At 42.4% G+C, this 25,512-nt stretch overlaps 1 protein-coding gene across 3 annotated transcripts in view; it reads left to right on the forward strand.

The window, feature by feature from the left end:
* The window catches only part of NCAM2 (neural cell adhesion molecule 2), a 569,780-nt gene that overhangs the window by 342,290 nt on the left and 201,978 nt on the right, over window positions 1-25,512 (forward strand). For all 3 annotated transcript variants that reach the window (XM_019476390.2, XM_019476392.2, XM_019476391.2), the window contains exon 8: window positions 19,345-19,490. In XM_019476390.2, coding sequence (XP_019331935.1) covers window positions 19,345-19,490 — 146 coding nt within the window. The remainder of the gene's footprint in view (window positions 1-19,344; window positions 19,491-25,512) is intronic.

A 25,512-nucleotide genomic window follows, 5' to 3' on the forward strand; every position in this document is an offset into this window, starting at 1 on the left:
CCATGCTTGCTTTTACTCTGACAGAGTTGCCTGAGATGCTTTTCTTCTTACAAGCACATATACCTTTCTTCAATGTTACTCCTGTTACACAGGACAGACTTCCAGTAATCATCTATAAAGCTAATACCTTATCCTGGCCTTTCTACAGGGAGAAAATTGAAGTCTCTACCCTCAGAAGTTGTGCATATCCTAAATATAGTTTCAGATATCCATTTTTCTCCTTCAAATGATTAAAACGTTCTTATTATTCCTACATGGCATTAAGGCCTCTGAGCACAGGACAGGAGGAATTAAAGGCCAAAACAACTTCATCTGCACCAAATGAATGCTGATGACTGTAGTGGAAGAAAACTTTCAAGGATTAGCGGCACAGCTACCAATGCTTTATCAGATAGCAAGTGCTATCCTATGTACTGAGGCCTAGTGTTGTTTTTTTTAATTTATAAGAACGTTTACTCAGTTGGTGGTGGAGGATGCAGGCATTCTAAGTTAACTCCAGCAGTAGAGACAGGAACCCTGCTAAAATGGCTGGAGGGGCTGCACCAGCAACTGCAGCAGCTGTTTCAGCAGCTCCAACTCCAGCAGCAACAGTTCCAGAAGAAACAGCAGCAGCAGCTGCAGCAGCTCCAGAGGGAGTAGCAGCAGGAGTGGCAGGAGTTCTTGAAGCAGCATTTGGAGTGAAGACAGACCTGCACCCAAGTTGGTGAGTCATCTGGTTCCCAGAGGATAGAGGTTAGAGTACTAATGAAGATGGGACCTGAAGATAACCTGGAGGCCTTCCTTATGATGACATTTGAGTGGGAGACAGAGGCCTATCAGTGGCCACAAGATGCATGGGCTGTGAGGATGGCCCTATTAACTGGAGAGGCACAGACCACTTACCAGGTGCAGATTTGCCCTGGGATTCTAAGACCCTTAAAGTTGCCATGCTGGACTAGCTGGGTCTCGCAGAAGAGACCTACCGCTGCAAGTTTTGACAGGGAACTTGCACACCCAAATGCACACCCTCAAGCCATGCCTTAGAAATTAAGGAACTTGTGCACCCTCTGGCTAAAAACCCTAACTCTCAGTTAGCTGTGGAAATAGTGGAACTCGTGGCCCAAGAGCAGTTCTGCACCATCCTCCCAGTAGGAACGTGAAAGTGGGTGTATCACCACCATGTGATCAGCTTGGAGGAAGCCACCCAGAAAGTGATCAGAGGGTAGTATATACCCCTCTTCGTAGCTGATTGGGTTGGGCCAATGAGGTCATAGTAGATGCACGCTTAGCAGCCCAGGAACCCCATTTTGTGTAACACAAGGTCCTCTTGATGAAAGTAACAAAAGATAAGGCCAGAGGGACCTGGCAGTCCCAAATATTAGTGCCAAAGCAGTACTGGAGTCAGTTTTTGAAACTAGCCCATGGTGTATTATGTGGAGGCCATTTGCAGGTGGCAAAGACCCAGGATATAGTTCTGGCAAGGTTTTCCTGCCCTAAGGTATACCAACAAATCAAGGACTATTATGCATCCTACCTCAAATGTCAGCTGGTTGCCCCCCAACTTCATGGGGGTGGAGTTAAATTGTCCTGTTCCCTTAGAGGCCAGGATATCCCAGGGTCAAGGAACCCTGTACTGTGAAGGAAACAGGCAGGTTCTCTAAAGAAGCCTCCATCTACTCAGAGAACCCAGCTGCGGGGAACAGCTTTTGAGTGGCCCCTTTGGAAATGATAGGCACCTGGGGTGGGAAGAGGAAGGGATGCTCTGATAACTTGTTTCCAATTTAGGGAGAAGGGTCATTGATATCAGGACTGCCCTCAGAGGGACTGTAGGTATGCCTCTGTCTATACATCACAGGCATGGCATGAGAGCCCAGACCGAAGGGATATATGGGCCCAGTTAACGTTGAGGATGTCCATGTCCATGGTATAGGGCTTATAGACTTGGGCTTTAGTCAGACCTTTGTCCATGAGCAATTTGTGAATCTGACAGACATCCCAGTGAATTAGTATGTTTGTGTGTCATGTATCCATGGAGATACCTCACCGTACTCCATAGCACCTCTGAGCTTGACCACTGGGGAGAGTAAGTTAACATGATAGCTGTAGTGGCCATCCATTTAGCTTACCCAGTGGAGGTGGGATGAGACTGGGACTTGGGCAAATTGTTGTGATTGGCTCAAAGTTGATAGACCCCAATTCCACTGAGCCACAGCTGGGGGAAAAATTTCCCTTCTTAGACCCTGAACTCTTTTGGATCTTCCTCCAGATCACAGTGAGAGTGGCACTGGGTTAGGAGGAAAACCCTTCCATGCCAGAAGAAATGCTCAGAGAAAGGGATTGGGGTTCAATGCAGTCTGAACTGCCCTTCAGAGAATTCAGAGGGTCAGGAGACCCCAAGAACTCCTCAAGAGGGTGGACTGGATCAGGTGAGGGGAGGCCTGGGTTTCATTTGTGATCAAAGTGAGGATCTAGTATATGCCCTTCTTTATAGCTGAGAGGATTGGGCTAATGGAGTCATAGTGGAAGCAAGCTTAGCAGCCCAGGAAGCCAATTTTGTGGTACAGGAGAACCTCTTGATGAGAGTGACAAAAGACAATCCCACAGGGATCTGGCAATTCTATCAATGCGAAAGCAGTGCTGCATCCAGGTTTTGAAACTGGCCCACGATATATTATGTGGAGACCATTTGAGGGTGGAAAAGACCCAGAATATAGAACTGTAAGGTTTTTTTTCTGGCTGGGGTATACCAAGAGCTATTGGGCATCATGCTTAGAATGCCAGCTGTTTGCTCCCCAACCCACTTACAGGGCCCTACCGGTATCTTTTCCATTGGTTAGTATATCCCTTGAGTGAGTTGGGGTAGACTTGGTGGGACCAGTGGAACCCAGCTCAAGAGGGTCCAAGTTCATCCTGATCCTTGTCAACTATGGTACCCACTGCCCCGAGGCCGTGGCAGTTCAGTTTTGGCACAAACTGTGGCCTCTGAGCTATTACAAATATTCTCTCAGGTGGGCATTCCCTGAGAGTTTTTGACTGACCAAGGCATGGTCTACTGAAAGAAGTTTGGGACTTATTGAAAGGCCATTCTGTAAAGACTTCAGTGTACCATCCCCAGTTGGATGGATTAGTTGAAAGATTTAATTGGACACTGAAGAGGATGCTGATAAATTGTGTCTCGGAATTGCCTCAGAACCAGTTATTACTGTACATGTTGTTTGCCATTCAAGGGGTTCCACAGTCTTCCACGGGCTTTTTGGCCTTTGAATTATTCTGAGAGGCAGCCCTAGGGCATTATAGCTCTGAGAAGAATCCTGGCAGGCCTAGGGGACAACAACACTGAATGTAGTTCAATATGTCCTGAAGCTATAGGAAAGATTACATCTGGTGGGTACTCTTGCAAAAAAGAAAAAAAAAAAAATCTCAGGCTGCACAGCAGGTGCAGCAACAGCAGTGTAATAAAAATGTTTGGCTCTGGGTTTATCAGCCAGGGAATAGGGTTCTACTACTTCTCCACTCCTCCAAGAGTAATTTGCAGGCACTTTTGAGGTCCTGTGGAGGGTAGATGAGGTAAATTATGAAGTTCACTTAGTAGGGAAATGGTGGGGTTCACAGATATGTTACATCAATCTGCTGAAACCTTGGAGGACCAGAGAAGCCTATATGGTCCCTACGTGTTTGCTGGGAGCTGGCCTGGGGATTGTAGATCTCTCATCAAAAATCTCTGGCTGCCCTCATATTACGGGAGGCTTTGAGTCCAACTCAATGAGCTGAAGTAAAATGTCTACTTGTGGAATTTAAAGGGGTGTTACAGTTATTCCAGGCAGGACTGTGCTGATCAAACACCACATTATCCTCCAGCCAGGCTGTGCAATTCACAAGGGATACTCAAGAATAACAGTGTAGATGAGGGAAATGGTAAAATAAGATCTTAAGAAGATGCTGGACCTAGGGGTAATAGATCAATTTGCTAGTGAGTGGAGTAGCCCACATGTTTTGGTGTCAATGCCTGATCACGCCATCCGGTTTTGTATTGGTTTCCATAAAATCAGTGCAGTTTCAAAGTGTGATGCATATCCTATGCCCAGAATAAATTAAGTGATAGAAGAAATAGGCAACACATGGTACATAACCACCCTGGGTTTAACCAAAGGGTATTGGCAAATACCTCTGGACTCAGTGTCCTGAGAAATAATAGTCTTTGCAACACCCTGGGGACTCTATCACTTTCGATCTCTACCTTTTGGTTTCCACAGGGTCCCTGCAACCTTCCAATGTCTAATGGACAAAATACTCTGCCTACACCAGAGATATACAGTCAGTATCTGGACAATGTGGTAATATTTGCCAACATTTGGGCAGAACACCTCCAGCAGGTGAGAGAGGTGCTGTGGTCAATACAAGCAGTTGGTCTCACAGCCAACCCTGCTAATTGTCACTTGGAATCCACAGAGACTACAACCTAGGGTATATACTGAGCAATGGCAAGATCAGGCCCCTATTGGCCAAAGTAAAGCATTGGTGGAATCTCCAGTGCCACCAACCAAATGTCAGGTAAAGTCATTTTTAGGGTTGACAAGCTACTATTTGTGATTCAAACCATATTTTGCTGCCATTCTGGACCCAGCAGCAGACCTACTAAAGAAAGGAGTGCCCCAAAGAATCCATTGGTCCCCCAAGTATAAGGCAGCATCCGGGACAGCAAAATGACTACTATGCATTGTCAGTCCAGTGCAGCCTGGACTTAACAAAAGACTCAACAAAAAACATAACAAATAAAAACCTAACAAAGGAGTTTGTTTTACTGAAAGAAGCCTCAGAGCAAGGTTTGGGGTCTATTCTCTGCCAGGAGTTTGAAGATGAAGAACACACCATCCTGTATCTCAGCAGAAAGCTCCTCCCCCGGGAACAGAAATATGCAGTGATAGAGAAGGAGTGTCTAGCAATTAAGTGGGCCATTGAGATCCTCCATTATTACATCCATGGGGCCCATTTTCTTTTGCTCACTGACCATGCCCCACTAGCATAGCTTAATGCTATGTGGGAGGCCATAGGTTGATGAGATGGTCTCTGTCCTTGAAGCATTTTCATTTTTCAATATACCACTGCCACTGCCCTGGAACTGTACATACAAATGCATACTTCTGCTCCCAAGAAGCTGGGGAGGGGAGGGCTTTAAAAATGAAGAGTAGTATCTTGGGCTCCATTCTGGGGAGTGGGGATTTGTGGCAAGGTGCATAACTCGAGGGCTGGAGCCCAGCTACAGGGGGCTAGAGAGTAATAGCTTGCCTGCCTAGGAGCTCTGAACCAGCTGACAGAGATAATTGGCTGGCCCTGGAGGAAGTTAAAAGCTCCCAGAGAGATGACACTGGAGAAGAGAAGCTGAGAAGAAAGGTAGCACTGAAGCACTACAGTAAAGCCTTTGCCCTGGATTGGGGGGAGGGGAGGTTGTTAATGTTTTGTTATTCTATTTAGTTTGCAGTAGGAAAGGGGGAATGTAGGCTCTGGGCCTGGCCAAAGGAGTAACAACCCACTACAGATGCATTTTAAGATGAGTGTGGAGAAAACCGAGAGGTTCCAGAAGAGAATACTAATAATCAAAGAGTTGAAATGCAAGCAGTATAAGGGAAAGTTGACAGAAATAGATATATTTATGGCAAACAGGAGACCCAGGTAGAAGGGGAACATAATAGCCATTTCAGTTATATTAACACTGCTTTAAAAAGGTTGGACTTGAAGCAGCGTGTAAACTGGAGCAAAACAGACTTCCATTCAGTTTGAGAAAAAGGCTTCCCTGTTGTCAGAATGATAGAACACAGGAAAAGAGCTGCCCACCGAAGCATTAGAATGTTCTCCACTGAAGATTTTCAAGAAGAGACTAGATAAGCATTTGATTATGTTAGTGTCGGATTGGCATTTAGGGGATTTGTATAGTAGATCCTTAAAGATTTGTTCTGTGTTCCTAGAAGCCTATACACGATGTAGAAGTCTTTCTGTCTGTCTGTAACCATGCTCATTTCACTTGTCATTAGGTGCTAACTGAAATAAAACCTGACTATACTTAACAACTGATTAAGCCCTTAAAAAAAAAAAAGCCAAAAAACTCCTCAAACTTCTACTGTTTCCTCACAGTGTAGCTCTTCTATCTCATTCTCTTAGAAAATAGATACATGTTATACTCCAGTATCCTTAACCAAGGAAGTAACGTCAGGATTTTTTTACAAGGTCAGGTCTTAAATTCCTGTTCTATTAGTTCAATAATGAAAATGTTTTTGGATGGACACTCCTATTTTGGGTATGGTCCATACATTTAAGGTGAATTTGGCCAAATAAATCCATCCTTACTAGTATACATACCTTTTATTACTCTTCTACTGTATCTTAATGAGTAGATCGTCAGAATGATTCTTTCCAATCAGCAGGGTCCAAGATCTTAGTAGAAAATGGATTAGGAACATGTTTAACCTCTTGTCCAGAGGTCAGACAGGAATCCTGTGACTGGACTAAATTGTTTGCCCTCATGAAGACATAAAAATATCTGACTGAAAACACTGCATTGACACTAACAATTTTGACTTTTCTTATGAGTATTTTGTATTTTATTTAAGCTCCAGATACTGTAGTTATTTGACATTTTTTTCCTTAAAAGAAGATTTTTTTTCTATCTTGCATTGTTGCAGAGAAGAGCTCAAATTTGTGTCCTAAGGGCTTGAAAAGAAGAGAATCCAGGATTTATTATTTTTTAAAGATTTTTCTCAAAATGTGTCTTAGTATTTTGAGACTGTTCAGGTTTGTTTGTTTGGGGGGGGGTTGATTTTGGGTTTTTTTTTTTGCATGCTTGGGGTTAGAAATACTTAGATTGTTATGTATTTTTAAATAAGTAAATATGGAAACCAACTTCAAAGGTTAGAAAAGATTTCATATATATATTTACCAGGCTTTTATGCTTCTGTAAATCCATTTTATGATCTTCAGAAATAAACTTACAATTTTCTTCAACTGAGAATTTTTCATCAGTTCCTATCTAAATACTGACCTTTTCTCTGAGAACAATATCTTTTTTTTAACTGTGAATAATTTATGTAATGGACAAGATCAGTCTTTTTAGCAGTGTCCAGTTTTCAACTGTGTTAAAAAGGATAAGTGACAGTCCCGCTTGTTTTTTTTCTTCTTAAAATATTGCTATAACTAAGTTTGACTACAACTCCTTTCTTCTTTCAATACAAGAAAATACTTCACTAAACTTAGTCTGTAAATATGATTTATTGTAAACTCTGAAATAATTGTGGTGGTAGATCCTAAACATAGAGATTTCCTGCCCTGAAATCCTAAGATTTTATAATGTCATTGGCTGTTTGATTGGACAGGAGTGCTATATATAGCTGTTTAATTTTGAAGTGACTTTGGTCCTTTGGAATATACGTAGATGGAATGGGAAAAAAATCTGATCTAGTTTTCTTTCCCACAATACCCCTCTTACCTCATTGTGGAATAGATATAATTATTTGCCTTCATACAGTCATTCTTTTAAGACTTTCCTATTATCTCAACTATGTAATTAAAAGGTATTTAAGTGCCATAACACATTACAGACCTTTTGTTCAACAGCAAATTATGGCTTATGACCTATACAAAATAGAGCAATTAAATAATATCCTTTTTCACCTTTTGAGCTTTCCTTTTTTCTGGTAATAACTGTCAGCTAGGAATATTTCATGATTAATCAGAGGTTAGTTCTTTAAATGTCAAATGGTGGTGTCTAAAATGTCAAGCTAGAATTTTACCTCTTGTAGTGACCCACTTGAAGAAGGTCTTAAGAAATTTAGATCATAAATAGAACTGAAAAGATCAAGGAGGGGCTGCTACTTGTAATTTTTTTACTATATATCCTTGTGAGAAATACTTGTTGTTTCTCATGTTTTACATAAAGGGAAATACTCCTACACTAAACCAACCCCCTCCCCCTTCAAAAAGCCTCCTTCAAACCATTATAGGATAAATGATATTCCCACTATAAAGAGAAATAGAAATTTAAAAAACCTACTTTCATTTTGGAATCTGAAAGTATACATGATGTCTTTCATTTATTTATTATTATTTTAAGAGTTGGCACTCCATTCCTCCTCCTTGCTGTTTCCCCACTCTAAAACAAACAAACAAACAAACAAACAAAACCTTTGTGGTTAAAAAAGGTACAAGTGTTGGTGTGTCTACTATAGTTCTTTCTTTGTGGACAAGGAGGATATGGATTCAAGAGAAGGACAAGATTCTGTGGCTTTTGGGAAAAAAAGACATAAAGTTGGCCTGAAATGTGAATATATTAGGGATATTTTTAATTTTAACAGAAGGTGGGACAGAATGGCACCTTAGAAATGGATGAGAGATACATGAGTTTTCATATGGCATGTAGAGATTTCACGTTTAGAACAATCTAACTAGGGTTAGGTCAATCTCCTGGATTTATTTGAATACTAAGTGAGGTTGTTTTGCACAATCATGATCAGGGAAAAAGGCCTCTCATCTTATGTTCTCATATGTGGCAACTTTATTAAATATGTTGTCCACCTTTGAACTGCTGCTTAAAGTACATGTGTTCAGTCATAGAAACTATGAAGTTAATTAAATGCAGGCAACACTGAGCATGACTGGAAAGTACATGGCCCTTATTGGGTGAACATGCTGATGGGAACCTACCATAAGGATAAGCTAGCGTAGCTCATCTTAATGAGATATATGGTGGTGCCCATTTAGTGCAGTCCCCCTCAATGCCAACTCTTTTTTTCAGGTCATGGTGACCCACTACACTGAATACATGTCAACCTTTTCTTCACTCCCATAGCTGAGCAGAGTCTTTCTTTCCCATTTCCAGTGATTCCTGTTTCTTCACCAGCCTTAAATGTCTGGCAAACATCACCAAACAGGGCACTAAACAGTTCACCAAGAATCCCTCTGTCATCCCTTCTCTCAGGCTGTCACATATGATTAGTGTGGCCCTGCTGTCCTTGAGGTGAAGCCAGATGAGGTTGCCCTGTGCCTTATCTGCATATACATTTTTAGAGGATCCCAGAAATCATGAGAGAAATCCCAAAGTCACTCTGTAACATACCCCAAAATCCATGTTCCTTCACAATTAAAACAAAAAGATCATTAGAGAGAGAGAGATCAGTTGGGCATTGTTTTATTGATATATCTACAGTGTTAAAGCAATTCAGAAGCCTAGCAGTGTCTCTATCATCATAATAAAATTAATTCTAAATGCCTATATGTTTTGCTGACCCCCACAGGAGTCACAGCCTCTCCACCAGGGGCTACAGCTGCCCCACAGGGGTCACAGCCTGCCCACAGGAGCTACAGTCCCCCCCAACAAGGGCCAAATGGCCCCCGCAGGGGCTACCGTCCCCACCACAGGTCCCACATGCCCCACTCCCTCTTGCTCCCCCAGCCCTCCAGATTGTTGCCCTGCCTGGCTCCATGCCTCACTGGCTCCGGCATCCCCACCCTGATGCCCCCCCCCCCAGCCTCTACTCACCAAACGGTATCTGTGGGGCCTCCTGTCAGCTCCCCCCTCCTGGGCTGCACAGGGCAGCAGGGCCCTGGCTGGGGCTGTCACCTGGCCCCACGCTGTGCAGAGGGGCCCCAGTGACCCAAACAGCAGCTGGAACTGCCAGTAAGTGCCTAGGGTGTTTTTGTTTTGTTTTGTTTTGTTTTAAATTGTGGGGATGCTGGGGTTGGAGTCAGTGATTGTGGGGAATGGGGCCAGGCAGGGCAGTGATGGGTGGCTGGGGGGGCTGGGCGTGGCAGCCATTGGGGGCTCAGGGAGCTGGGAGGGATGGGACTGGGTGGGGCAGGGATGGAGGGGGATTGGTGGTAGGCGGGGGATGGGACTGAGCAGGGAAGGGATTGGGGATGCTAGGGGAGTAGGTGGGGGATGAGGCTGGGTGGGGCACCCATCAAGGGACTGGGGAGTGAGGCCGGGCAGGGCACTGATCTGGGGAGCTGCGGGAGCAGGCAGGGCCACTGGGGGTCCACCCCACTGTCCCCTCCAGACTCCCCAAACCCCTACTTACCTGCTCTGGAGCCTGGGTCCAGCTCTCTGCTGCTGGCATGGTGCCTGCCCTGCATGGGCAGGCAGCGTGCTTCAGCACCAGGGTGAGAGCCAACCACAGAGATGCTTTGGCAGCCAGAACATCTCTGTGGAGGACCCAGCCTCCAGGACCATACCCTGCCCTGATTTTTTTTTTCATTTCATTTTTTATTGACCCCTGGATATCCAGGGGTCTAGTGTTGTACCTGCACCGAAAACTTGCAGTGTGGGGAGCCTTTTCCCATTCCCACACATGCCTCTTGCAGCGTCTCAAAGGGGTTTGAGATGCTGCAAGAGGCATGTGCAAGTTTGTCTGGATGCACCCTTAGTGTCTAAGGTGCAACTGTGCTCTGGTTTAGTAAAAGTGTAATCCTGTTGTAGAGTGCGGGTAAAAACTCAAAGTCACTGCCTTGCAACTTGAAGTGCTGGGCACCAACAGCTTCAATTTGCATTAACTGTAGTTGTGATTGCTCAGCACATATATATTTGTAAAACACTCAGTTATTTCAGAAAAATGATAGAAAATCATGTAGATATGAATATACTTAATATTATTTGCAGAGCTTACAAAGCTTGTAGCAGTGATTATATAGGGACATGCATACATGCATGCATATGTACATGAAAAAAATAATAAGAAATATAAAACATTTGTCTTTCTCATCATTTAAGCACTATTCATCCTGGTACTCATTCAGGCAGGGATCTTGTGGGGAAAAAATAGTATGCAATCATATAGTGAAAGATGAAATCATCACGTATATGTGCCCAGAGTTTACATGGGCAACGTTAAACTTGGAAATTCCTAACTTTGGATGTTTCATTTGTGCGGCCTTAATATCCTACAATATTTTTTCTAAGCAAGATATTTGTAATTGGCCCAATAACTTAATGCAGAGATCTTCCCATGACTGGGCAGTACATATTGAGGGCTATAGATTGTATAGAAAGGACAGGTCGGGGAAGAAAGGGGGGGGGGTTGCACTTTATGTCAGTGAGCAATACACATCAACCCTCATCAAAACAGAATCTGAGGCTAAGGAAGTAGAAGGATTGTGGGTTAAGCTACATGGGGGGCAAGGAGAAAGGGATTTGGTGGTAGGGGTCTGTTACAGACCCCCACACCAAGGGGAAGAAATAGATGCGGGGCTCCTGAGGCAACTCTCGGAGACCATAAAAGCTAAAGAGGCAGTAGTCATGGGGGACCTAAACTACCCGGACATCTGCTGGGAGACGCAGACAGCAAGGTCCCATCGCTCACGCAGGTTTCTAACTTGTGTACAGGACCTCCACCTGACACAGGAGGTGCATGGTCCCACTAGGGGGAATGTCATACTGGATCTGGTATTGGCAACGGGAGATGACATGATAGGGGACCTCCAGATCGGTAGCTATCTGGGAGACAGTGATCACCTTATAATAGAATTCAACATAAGACGGCGAGTGGGTAAGGTAACTAGTAGGGTAAAAGTGCTAGACTTTAGGAAAGCTGATCTCATTGCGCTCAGGCGATTAGTCAAGGAAGCACTGCAGAGTAGGAGTTTTGATGGGATGGGTGCCCAAGAAGGGTGGCTGTGCCTAAAGGAAACGATCCTTTGGGCACAAAGCAAGGCGATCCCCGAGTGAGGCAAAAGAGGGAAAGGGGCCGGGAGGCTTCCATGGCTGACCAGAGAAATCCAGGGCAGCCTAAGGGCCAAAAGGGGAGCACATAAAAAGTGGAAACAGGGTGAGATCACTAAAGATAAATATACCTCCTCTGCTCGTGCTTGTAGGGAGGCAGTTAGGCGGGCCAAAGCTACCATGGAGCTGAGGATGGCAACCCAAGTAAAGGACAACAAGAAATTGTTTTTTAGATATATAGGGAGTAAAAGGAAGGCCCAGGGAGGAATAGGACCCCTGCTAAATGGGCAGAAGCAATTGGTGACAGGGGGGACAAGGCTGAACTCCTCAACGAGTTCTTTGCCTCAGTGTTCCTAAGTGAGGGGCACGACAAGTCTCTCACTGGGGTTGTAGAGAGGCAGCAGCAAGGCACCAGACTTCCATGTGTAGATCCTGAGGTGGTGCAGAGTCACTTGGAAGAACTGGATGCCTTTAAGTCGGCAGGCCCGGATGGGCTCCATCCGAGGGTGCTGAAGGCACTGGCCGACGTCATTGCAGAGCCACTGGCGGGAATATTCGAATGCTCGTGGCGCACAGGCCAAGTCCCGGAGGACTGGAAAAGGGCTAACGTGGTCCCCATTTTCAAAAAGGGGAGGAAGGAGGACCCGGGCAACTATAGGCCGGTCAGTCTCACCTCCATCCTTGGTAAAGTATTTGAAAAAATTATCAAGGCTCACATCTGTGAGAGCCCGGCAGGACAAATTATGCTGAGGGGAAACCAGCATGGATTTGTGGCGGGCAGATCGTGCCTGACCAACCTAGTCTCTTTCTATGACCAGGTTACGAAATGCCTGGACGCAGGAGGAGGGGTGGATGTCGTATACTTGGACTTCAGGAAGGCCTTCGATACGGTATCCCACCCCATACCGGTGAACAAGTTAAGAGGCTGTGATGTGGATGACTGCACAGTCCGGTGGGTGGCGAATTGGCTAGAGGGTCGCACCCAAAGAGTCGTGGTAGATGGGTCGGTCTCAACCTGGAAGGGTGTGGGAAGTGGGGTCCCGCAGGGTTCAGTCCTTGGACCGATACTCTTTAATGTCTTCATCAGCGACTTGGACGTGGGAGTGAAATGTACTCTGTCCAAGTTTGCAGATGACACAAAGCTATGGGGAGAAGTGGACACGCCGGAGGGCAGGGAACAGCTGCAGGCAGACCTGGATAGGCTGGACAAGTGGGCAGAAAACAACAGGATGCAGTTCAACAAGGAGAAATGCAAAGTGCTGCACCTAGGGAGGAAAAATGTCCAGCACACCTACAGCCTAGGGAATGACCTGCTGGGTGGCACAGAGGTGGAAAGGGATCTTGGAGTCCTAGTGGACTCCAAGTTGAACATGAGCCGGCAGTGTGACGAAGCCATCAGAAAAGCCAATGGCACTTTATCGTGCATCAGCAGATGCATGACAAATAGGTCCAGGGAGGTGATACTTCCCCTCTATAGGGCCTTGGTCAGACCGCAGTTGGAGTACTGCGTGCAATTCTGGGCGCCACACTTCAAGAAGGATGCGGATAACCTGGAGAGGGTACAGCAAAGGGCAACTCGTATGGTCAAGGGCCTGCAGACCAAGCCCTATGAGGAGAGACTAGAGAAACTGGACCTTTTCAGCCTCCGCAAGAGAAGGTTGAGAGGCGACCTTGTAGCTGCCTACAAGTTCATCACGGGGGCACAGAAGGGAATTGGTGAGGATTTATTCACCAAGGCGCCCCCGGGGGTTACAAGAAACAATGGCCACAAGCTAGCAGAGAGCAGATTTAGACTGGACATTAGGAAGAACTTCTTCACAGTTCGAGTGGCCAAGGTCTGGAACGGGCTCCCAAGGGAGGTGGTGCTGTCCCCTACCCTGGGGGTCTTCAAGAGGAGGTTAGACGAGTATCTAGCTGGGGTCATGTAGACCCAGCACTCTTTCCTGCTTATGCAGGGGGTCGGACTTGATGATCTATTGAGGTCCCTTCCGACCTTAACATCTATGAATCTATGAATCTTAAAAAGGTCTTAAGAAAATGAAACAATGAAAACAACACAGATGTTTTCCCAGCACCTCTCTTAGTCTTTCTGGATGTATTCTTATTTTCAAAATTTTGTACAAAGTAAGGTAGGGCTTACTTTGTAGTGGCACACGCAGGAGAAGCCAAGAAGCAGTTGTAGGCATGCCCAATAACTATGGCATTGTAAATTGATTTAAGAAAATCTGATTTAAAATGATAATACATTAAGAACTTGTCCCCATGGGTGAACCTAGAATTTTGAGAATGGAGGTAGAGATGATGAGGTGCATCATCACATATAAGGACACACTTTTTTTTTCCCCATTTGAAAATAAACTAAAAGCTTTACTAATATGCTTAGGGCTGTATTATTCAGTTTAAGATTGAAGCAAAAACAAATATAACTTTATTGGAATGAGTTAAAAAAACAATCTACAGGGTTGTGAGATAGGAGCTTCATTACCAGGAACAGCTACAGACAGTGGAACTGTAGAACAAAGGATCAGACCATTAAAAAGAAGATAAGGTTGTCAACACCCGTTGAATGAAGATTTTAGGTGGATTTTAATGACACATGAAGTCAGATGACTATTTTAGCACTGCCTGACTAGTAATGCTGTTGCCACTTTCAAGCAATAGAATTTAAACTTAGGGTGGACCAGGAATCAAAGGGGGGGGGGGGCGAGGTACAAGTGCATCAGTGCACCCCCTCCCCCAGATCTGCCTCTGCTTGTCCCATCAGATCCATATATGATTAGTGAATCTTTTAATGTTTTAATCATTAAATCATTAATCTTTTATGTTTTAATCATTTTCCCTCAAGAATGTAAATAGATTCCATGGGAGCAGACCTCTGTTTTATGTATTCATTTATAATTTGATGTTGTCTCATCTCAAATTTTAACATGGTCACCACAATCAGTAAACAAAAAGGATGAACGATGGGCCAAACTCATGGAGGACCAGGGAGGTTCTTTAAAGAGAGATAGTGGTGGGGGCTGAAAAAAGAGGACTGAAGAAATTATAGCAGGGGCAGGCAATTTTTTCAGGTAGAGGGCTGCTTACTGAGTTTTGGCAAGTTGTCGAGGGTCGCATGGGTAGCCCTGCCCCTAGACAGGTGCCTCTCCCCCTGGTCATCATCTTGTGACTAGAGGTGCACTGATACATTGGTCTGATATCGGATTGGTACCAATACAAAGATAACTGGCTGTATTGGATATCAGCCCGATAAATGCCTGTGTTGTGTGCAGCTGCAGTGCAGCACTCAAGCAACAAAGAACATAGCCCGGCAGTATGGAGAGCTGCCTCCAGCTGGTAAATCTGGTGTGGTGAAAGGAGAGGGGGGAGGAAAGAGGCGTGGGAGGGCAGATCATCACCCCCTGCAGTGAGGGAGGGTGCAGGGGCAGGCACTGCCCAGGTGGGGTTGGGGGGTGGAGCTGCTGCTCGTGTTGGGGGAGGCAGCTCCCACTGCTGCTTGCACCTTGTGAGGGCATGTGGGGGGTGTATGACCCCCAGATCTGGATCTTTGTGGGGTGGAGCAGGGCAGGCTGCAGCCAGGGCTGTGCAGGGCTCTTCTTGGTGGGGACTGGGCACGGAGTGGGCACTGGCAACGCTGGAAGGATGCTGCATCCACCCCACATTTCACTGCCACTCTGCTCCCAGCACCTCCATCCATATGGCTCATGGGTGGAGGTGGGGCATTGAGCCAGGCCTCCCCCCCCCGACACCCTTTACCTCCCCCCTCCCATTCCACCACACCAGATTTAACAACTGGAGGCAGCTGTATTGGAAATTCGATCAGGATCAGCCGATATGCATCCTTAAATATCAGCTATCAATATTGGCCCTCAAAATATCGGTACACTCCTACTTGTGACCGTAAGCCCTGCTCTGCCTCCCCTGAACTTTGCCACCAGAAATCCCTGGAAGTACTTCTTTCAGCAAGGGGTTTTGCCATCTCAGAACCAATAAAATACCAAATTATAGTCTAAAAAACAAATATCTACAGCATTCATTAATTTGATTTAAAAAAAGATTTTTGTCGTGATTTACATGTGTTTGTGCAGTGCACATAGAGGTGATTGCACAATAGCTTAAAATGAAGTATTCATCTTGTATGTTGTTTGGGGGTGGGTATAAATTTGTAGGGGGCTGTGGGTGTGTGGGTATGTGGTGTGAGGAAGCATGTGAGGTTTTTGGGAGGCTGTGTGGGGAGAGGGTGGCTGGGGTGTGGGAGGCAGTATGGGTGTGGGGGTCTGCATGTATGGCAGTTTGAGGGAGGTGAGGGTGCATGTTTATGGTGGGGTGTGTATGTAGGACTTGCCCTATGAACACACACACATACACACCCTGTCCCTGTCTACTCACACACTGGAGCAGGAAGCAGGGAAATAGCCTGCCTCATGCTGCCACCTCCCCCTGGGTCCTACTGCCCCTGGCTCCTGTCATCTTTGACAGGCAACAAGGAGCAAATAAATATGAATTTGCTAACTTTTTTAGGGGTCCCACATGCCACATAGAATGGTCTGGTGGGCCAGACCTGACCCGCGGGCTGTATTTTGCCTGGCCATGAATTATAGACTAGTCAACCTAACTTCAGTTTTTGGAAAAATACTGGAAAAAAATAATTCATTGATTTGTAACCATCTCGGAGAACAGAAGCAAACATAAAAAACCCAAACAAAACATAAAACCCACAAACCAAACCAAAGCAGGCATTTGTTAAGGAAATATTTCTCCATGTAAGTTGATTTATTTTTAAGAGGAAGAAAAAGGCTCTCTGGCTGGGAAAGGTCCAATAGATGTTATCTATCTTGACTTCATTAAAGTTTTTCTTACCATTTTACATGAAATTGTAATAATCAAGCTAAAAAAATATAATCTGTCTGAAAATTACAATAAGTGGGTGCACAACTGCTTGGAAAACTGTACTCAAAGGGCGCATCTATATCTTGTCCTATGGCACTGTTGTTACTATACATGCTGTAGTACTTCCTTTTGGAAGTACTAAAGCATAGCGCAGTAACATAGTTCATAGTGCTCCGTATGCACAGTACATGGTTATTTTTTGCAGCCACTTCACTGTAGTGGTGCACTATGACAGGGGAGCATGCCACTATGGTTGAGTAGCTGCTGGTCATGTGTAGATCCCCCTGGATGCTACGTTGCCATAGTGTCACATGCAAACATGCCCAAAGAGTAATAAAAGGTCAAACATGAAGGAATTCAGTGGCATTCCAAAAGGCTTTGTACTACCTTGGGTCCAGCACTATGTATCATTTTCATTAATGACATGCATGTTGGACTAGAGAGTACTTATTAAATCTACAAATGACATAAAGCTGGGAGAATATACAAGCACTTTGAAGGACAGGATTGAAATCCAATGTGATCTTGAGAAATTGAAGAAATGGTCTGAAATAAATAGGATGAAGTTCAGCAAGGGCAAGTGCAAATTGTGCTTAAGTTAAAATAAACAACAGAATGGGTACAGAATGGAAAATGAGTGTCTCTGTTTTGGTGGAAAGAAGTTTGAGAGTGATAGTGGATCAGAAAATTGAAGAAAGGGAATCAATATCATAGTGTTGCAACAAAAAATAAAGGAAAAAAAAAATCAAATACCATTCTGGGTTTTTTTTCGCAGGAGAGTTGTATATGTATGATTAATGAAGGAATCCTTGTACTCTGCTCATCACTCAACCATAGCCTCAGTTAGGACACAACACTTTTGGGTACCAAACTCAGAAAAGGTTGTGGACCAAATGGAGGGTCCAGAGAACAGTAACAAAAATAGCCGTATGCCTAGAACACAAGACAAGAATAGGTTAGAAAAACATTTGTTATAAATGGTTTAGGTCAGGGGCACAAGGAAATAGTGGCTGTGGCAGCAATATTTTCAGCTCTGCCATGTGCCTTATGCCAGAACTTCAAATACTGCCATCATATGCCACTGTGTGGTGACAGGCAAAGTGGCCAGAAGGTGACTGGGACTGCATCAGCCTTTTCTCTATCTTCTCCTGCCAACTGCTATGTCCATTGGGGCTAAAGAGCCCCAGATTCTTTGGCAGCCTACACATCCCAGCCACACCCACGCAACAACTTCTAGTGGCTTTGTGGTAGTCTAACAGGTTGGCTAGAGTGGCTTTGTGGGCCACGTTTTTTAAGCTTCTGACTTGTGGATCAGCAGATCCTGACAAAGGACAGGAGGATGAACAAGATGACTTTTCAAGGTCCCTTTAAACCCTATTTTTTTATAAATTTATGAAACATGATTTGAAGCACATGGAATTACAGTGATTTCAGGTAAGTGGTACAGAATGTCTTCCAAAATAAGTATAAAAGCTTTCTAGTTGTATTTAGGTGTAAACTACATTTATTTGTCTGTTTTTTATGCCAAATGTATGTAATACTTTTATCAATCTCCACTAACTTACTTTTTTTATTGATCTCTGCTAAATTGGTATTTGAAGAAGCATTCTTCTTGAATACTTCCTAGCAAAGTCATGTATGAAACTAACCCCTTTTTCATGCTAACCTTTACATAAGAGCTTTGGGTTTTTTGTTTTGTTTTGGGGTTTTTTTGAAAGATGGTGCCAACCTGAGAGTTTTAACTAGTAAGAAGATATGAAAAATGTACTTTTCCTACTTGTACAAATGATATACTTGTTATATTAAACCACTCTACCTAATAGAACAAATTGATTTGAGGCAGTTACTTTATTGAGATGTCTCCCAGGAGGTAGACTTAACATAATGATAATATAAATTAAAGAAGCGAGAGAATGGAAATAAGATGCTTGTCCATCATTAACCTGTTTTCTTGTATAGAGTACAACCCCGTATATAAGCCTCACCTAATTTGTGAGAGGCAGAAAGAAATATTTATTGTAGAAACTGTGTTGCAGCATGTAGGGAGCTGAGCTTGTTCCCAAAAATGCTGTCAGCTCTGCATGCTGGTAAGGGACCACGGAGAGGTCTGCTGTGCCTGTTCCAGTGCTGCACACTGAGCCTAACCCAGTGCACCAAGTCCAAGCCCATGCTACGCCCAAGGCCTCATAGTCTTAGTGACATCTGTGAGTTCATGTACTACCCTTGTAGTTAAACCCCTCTCAGGAAATGGTATCTAGGAATGAAGGGATTCAAACTCATATATTGTAGTAGAAGAGTGTAGGCATCATCAAGCTAGAAGCTTGGCTGGGCCGAGGGCACTGTACCCTACCCCTTTTGAAGCTCACATTCTATCCAGAAGGGAAAATGAGAGGTCATGGAGCCAGAAGGAGAGCATGCAATAAAATGTATCACTCTGTTGCCAAGTGATGAGGAATGGAGAAATAGAACGAGAAAAAGAAATGTCCTGGTCCCTACTTCCAGTGCTGTGCATGCTTTTTTATCCAGTCTTATACATGTGAAATGCATAGGCAATGCCTTTAATTTGTTGAACATAACAATTAAAGTTAAACCTATTGAATGCAGAAAAATAAATCTTATGCTTGGGTCTTTTTATCAATATTTATTTCATGGATTATAAATAGTGCTGTTGATTAATCCCAAATTATCTTTTTTTTAAAAAAAGAAATGTTTTGGGATAGATGAGCATAGGATTGTTTATGCAAAATGAGTAATATAATTTATATTTTTAACAGTACAGCCTCAGATAATACAACTTAAAAATGAAACCACATTTGAGAACGGTCAAACAACACTCATTTGTGAGGCAGAAGGAGAACCAATTCCAGAAATTACTTGGAAAAGAGCCATCGATGGAATAACTTTCTCTGAAGGTGATAAGGTAAAGAAGTTTCTTATGTGTGATTCTGAATGGTTAGACACTAAAAGTCTAAATACATATTGTTTCATTGTCTTTTTTGCAAGTAAAAAACTAATATAGAAAAAAGATTAATAGGTTTCTTTCAGAACTGGAGGACACTTGTTATTGAAAATAATAATACTATATTATGCAATTTTTACGTTTTGAAAGAAAGAAAAGAAAAAATGCAGTCAAACTGATGAAAGGTAAATCATCCCAAAATGGGTCTAACCTTTCAAAAAGTACTACTTTAGGTAATTCGGTTTCTTGGTTCCTATCTTAAGACCCATGTAGCGTAATTTCAGTCCTCTTTCAGTCTTTCCCTTTTGACCTTTTCTGTTTCATTTAGTGAGAGAGACCATCCCAATGAGTAGCAAACATGAGAGTTTTAAGTATAGAAATTAGTGTAGGTGGACTGAAATAGTCAGTCAAAGTAGTCATACTCATAGTGTGATGGGGGTAGACGGAGGATAGACAAAAAAACAGAGGGATTATGCCAAAATAAGAAAAAGCATGAATTACAGCAGAGAATTACTGAATAGAAAGAAGATCTGCATTTATGCCTTATTAAGGGTCTGTTCTAAGGCACAATAGAAATATTTTCATTGACTTTGTGGGCATTGCATGTGGCCCTTCACATACAGTAGTCCTTGAATTAGATAAGACAATTACATTTCAGTATAAAATATAGAAGGTACACTCCTAGACATCTCATTTAATATTAGTCCTCTCGGAAATTATAAATTAAAACACTTACAAAAACCAAGTGAAATATTTTTGAGTCAAAGTTGGCCTACAGAAGGATACATCTTTCACCTCCACCAAAAGCAAGGTGGTTCAAAGCACATGAACTATATTTTTTTTCATTAGAATGTTCCTAAAGATGGTTTTGTCAAACCAAAAGTAATTCTATAAACAGTCATTATACTTTTTGAAGTTTAAACCTAAGTATTTCCCTATAGTTCATGTATATGCTTTCCATTGATAGTGTACAAAATTAGGCACTGCACACCTCTCTTGCTCACACGTGTGCGCTCGCACGCTCTCTCTCTCTCTCTCTCTCTCTTTACTTTTAAAAGATAGTGTTTAACACATTGAGGATGACAAAATACAAGTTAAATGGAGGTACCTTTTGCATGGCTGATGTATGTTCAAGACTTAAAAAGATCAAAAGAAATAAACATGTTCTGGTTGCCTCTTGCTCTTACTGCTGAAGGTTTTTGGCTGCCTATAAATATGCTCGTAATTAGAATGCTTTGGAGCAAACTCAGTTAATTGAGTCTGCTCCACGTTCTAATTGGAACACTCCAGCATCATTTCACCATCCCATGTATTAAGCCCCCACACATTTTAAAATGGCAGTGATGGTGCTTTAAACCTCATCAAATGAGCTTTAGATAAAGTATCCTGCTAGCAGTTTAAAATGCACTGGGGCTTAATATACATGACAGTGAGCTGTTATAGAGTGGCTGTCCAGAAACTGCACTAATTAAAGCCCCTGCTCTTTCCCCGCCCTCCCCCCCCCCCCCAAGCACAAGTATAGTCAGCCCTTTTTATTTCCAGTTTTGCTAATCTGGACTTTAATTTTCCATGGAGTAGAAAATAATGCACCACATTGGAACCTTGGTAGCTCAGTTTAGGGTTTAATTGTACCTTCCCTAACTCACTTGTATCGTAACAGCATTACAAACATTGCCAAATGAAGCCCAACACAGCTGATCTGCTGTATTTGGCAAAACACGTTGCCTTTTGTCCCTCCATTGTTCATATGGGACAATGGGTGACGTGTTCCACTTACAGGAACCCCAGGAAACAAGAGGACAGCTGGGGTTGCCCCTTTCAGAGACATGCCCTGGAGATTCCTAGGGGAATGTCTCTGTAAGTATGAAAAACTGGGAAGCCACTCTTGGAGGTTGGAGGACTCAATCCTTCATGAATTCCTGGAGCATGCAGAGACAAGGCCCCTCAAGGCCTGAGAGTTGCTCCCTGGGGTGGCTGGGTGTGAGCAGCTCCAGGTCTTCTTGTGCAAATAGACCTCGCCCACAAAAAAAGAGGCACAAGCTATTACTACCTTCTGTCACAGCCACAAGGAAAGGCATTTATGGCATGACAAAGGGCCTGGGTGTCTATTTGTTTTTATTTTGTGCCTCCATAAAAATTATTATGGCAGCAGAAAGGCAATGTCTGTTTCCAGGCATAGAGCACTGTGGAATTCAAAGCTCTTTTTGTTTTTTGGGAAGTATTCTGCATTATAAATATTGGTTATTTCATAAGTTCCCAGTCTTCTTACCTTTTTTGTCTTTTAGTTAGGCTTTGTAAAGTATGGTATATTTCAACAAGTTATTGAGATACAGAATATACCTCTATGGATCCCTGGTGCATGAGCACCAGTGGAGAACTGTCATTCAATTCTTCCTTCCACTCTGCAGGATAAGAAACCACACTGGCAGAGTTTGACCTATTATATAATAATGTAATAATAAGGTGCCAGAGAAAGTAGAACATTGGGGAACTATACTTTTAGAAATTATATATATAAGTTATTTATAAATTAAAATACATTCTATAACTTTAAAAGTAATGTTAAAATGTTCTTCTTAACATGCATATATGTGTTTGTGTGTGTGTATTTATACACATAGGCTTGTGTGCGCACACATGTACACACACGCATGAGTGCGTGTGTGCGCGCGTGCACACACACACACAAATATATATTTTGTGGATGCCACTTAGACATTTTTCAATTGTTTGGAATTTTGCACATTTTGTCCATAGCCTGAGATGTAATCATTACCATGCCTGTAAACCCAACAGATCTGCTGTCATAAATCATGGACGCAAGTGTCCCAATTATGTTTCTTTTGGAATGAAAGACTCTCAGGAATATAATCATTATCTAATGTGTCCCAGATGTCTCATATCAGAAGCAACTAGGGCACTTCAGAGCATAGGGGACAAAATTCAGAAATAATCAAACTCGGTGTTTTTGTTTTTTAGCCTCCCCCACAGTTAAAAATGTTATGCTTTCAGAAGCAGTGGATAACTTTGTCATCAGCCAGTTTATTGTGTATGAATAAAAGTAGTCCCTTCAACTTCCTAGTTTTGACTGCAGACTCTATTCTCATGAATTAATATTCTGAAGGAATGAAAAGTTTACTCAGTAAAGCAGGGATTCCCAACCCCTGGACCATGGCCTGGTACTGGGCTGCAAAGGGTTGGCTGATGGTCCACAGGAGGCTTGGCTGCTGGACTGGAATTGGCCGTGGACCGGAAAACTGGCGACTGGAAGTGACTGGCGTACGGCGAACTGGCAGGCACCCCTTTTTTATACTGAGTATAAAAAGGGGTTGGCTGCCTGCCCACAGTATGCTGGTGACTACTGGTCTGTAGTTTGCCAGTCTGTGGTTATTTCCGGTCCATGGTTTGCCAGTCCTCAGCATAAAAAGGTTGGGAACACCTACAGTAGAATGTTTTGAATGAGAGTTTCCATTAAATGGAATTTTAGCTTTTATGCTCTTGGTTTTTTTTCTAGCCTGATAAAATTCTCTTTATTTGAGAGTGATTGATTAATAATGAAAAAATGTTAAGTTTTATTATCTAATTGAAAAATATAATAAAATGCTGGAAAGCATTTATTTTGCATTATTAAATTGAATCGGTTTCCCCCAAGCTCTTCAATATGCATGGGAAGCTTACAACTGAAAATTCTACTAATAACATATTAATAAATGTAAGTGTAGCATTTAAAAAAAAACAAACTAGAAACATGCTGCTACTGGTTATTATCTCAAAAAAAATACTAACAATTATTTATAACATATTGGTAGGTAGGAATAATTCTTAGATATTCATAAATATCAATAATTAGATAAACTGCAGGCATTTAAGGCCTGACACAGAAGTCAATGACAAATTCTTATTAGATTCAATGGTCATAGTAGCAGGCTTTTTCTCTTTTCAGGTAAATAAGGCTATATAATTTTGTGTTCCAATTATCTAAAGTAGCTCTATAAAGTATTAGATTTGATCTTCATATATATCTTGGTATCTGGAAAATGCTGTTAAGTGCAGAAAGTAGTCCCAAAGAACACTAACCCACCACAACAGAAACAATTAAATAAAATACCTCTGTATTTCTAGCAAAATCCCATAAATCAAGTAAGAAGTAATGCAAGCTTTCACTGTCCTTTTAACTCAGTTCATTCATGTCATTACAGTACAAATGGTTTTTAAGATAAGTGGAAGGCTTGCTTTTTTTAAACCTTCTTTTATTATTCATTACAATATTTTATTGACTTATTTTTGCAAAGACCACTACCATAATGAGAAGAGCAGAATTGATCTGCATATTGTACCACACCATCCAACATACTTGAAAACTGTGTATCCCCCTCTTTAAGAACTCATACATACAAGGGACTAGACATTTAAAATGGCTCTTGAAAGTGTCCTTGTAGGAAAGGGAAGCTTTGGTGAGACTGTGGTGCCCAATATGAACTGTATTCTACAATTAACATTCAGTAAATGCACTAAAGTAGTGCCTGAATTGAATAACCCCAGACTTGAAAAAGAAAATACAATGACAGTGTTTTATATGTAGATAAATAAACCTTGGTTACAAGTAGACCAGAATGTGGCATTAAACTAATAAAATAAAGATCACTATTTTATTTGATGATGTCTTGAATAAAATCTGTGATAGACTAGGAGTTTTGTGGAACTCAACGTTTTATTTTTTTTTTCTTTTGTATTCATTTAAAATTTTTTTTTTTGTATTACTGTAGTTTGGCCAAGGTAGTCATTCATAGTTGTAGTTTTCCAGGCTAGAAGGGAATATTACCCAGTGGAGGCTTCTACATGAGTGCCTTACTGCAGAGTTGCCTAATTAGCTATACATATTGTTATACATACAAAAACCAATGAATTGCATTGCTTTTTCTTTTGCTTTAGTAACAGCAGTCCTTTTGTTTCCTTGCTCACAGTGATCAAGGGACATGTCTACATGTGCATTAAGGTGTTTTTCTTAATGAGCATTATATTTAGTACCTCCAATGGGTGATAGAAAACAAATGTGCATTAGACTGCCTTCATGCACAGTAATGAATGTGCACAGGTTTTAAGTGATGCTTAATGCACAGTAGCCTATTTTACTGTGCATTAGCATAATACCAAAGGTTTGTTTTGTTTTTTTTTTATGTAACGCTCTAATAAGCGGTAAAATAAGCTACTGCACATTAAAACACACATGTAGACACACCCAAGGATCAGCTCTGTGTGAATGATGAATTGGCAAAAAGCAGAAATGTATGTAGGTTTTCACTGTATTCCAGGAAATGTCCCTCTTTTCTGAGTTTTATATACATAAAAGCCTTGTAGTCTTAGCTGAAAGAACTTGTCTCTCATGCGTAGCTGGAAAAATACCTGGGGAAAGGGTTGCACTGCCTACTTGAGGACATGCTTTTTCTGCCTTAGTTCTGAGTGCTCTTTGTGCCATATGCTTGCCATAGACTGCCGTACTGCCATAGACTGTTTTTGCCATTGTAATTGGAGACAATAATGAAGTTTTTGTTTACTAAACCTGCATCAATGCTATATAAATGAAAAAGTAGCTCTGACATAATGCCTTCCCTCAGTAGTCCTGTGCTGGCTTATGGCTCTAGCAATGCTATTTAAAGCAGTCACAGAACCTGTTTAAATTAGCTCCCCTTTGAGTCTGCTGCATAGATCAGACAAGTAAACTGTAGATTGCTGTTTCCTAGCCCTTCTTTTCCTTGAATGCCCTCAGCTAGCTCTAATATACTCTGTACTCCAGGAGGTTTAGTTAGGACTATCATCAAGCTAGCTCTTCCATCTTTACACCAATTCAGAATTCTCTCCTTCCAAGAATTTCTCATTTCCCTCTTCAGTGAAGCATTACAGCCACTGTACACTGTTCCAATGGCACAAAATGAGCTAAACAGATTCAGAGACCTTACTAATTCTACCACATTCAGATGGCACA

This window comes from Alligator mississippiensis, chromosome 1 (assembly GCF_030867095.1).
Source record: "Alligator mississippiensis isolate rAllMis1 chromosome 1, rAllMis1, whole genome shotgun sequence".
Classification (NCBI taxonomy): domain Eukaryota; kingdom Metazoa; phylum Chordata; order Crocodylia; family Alligatoridae; genus Alligator; species Alligator mississippiensis.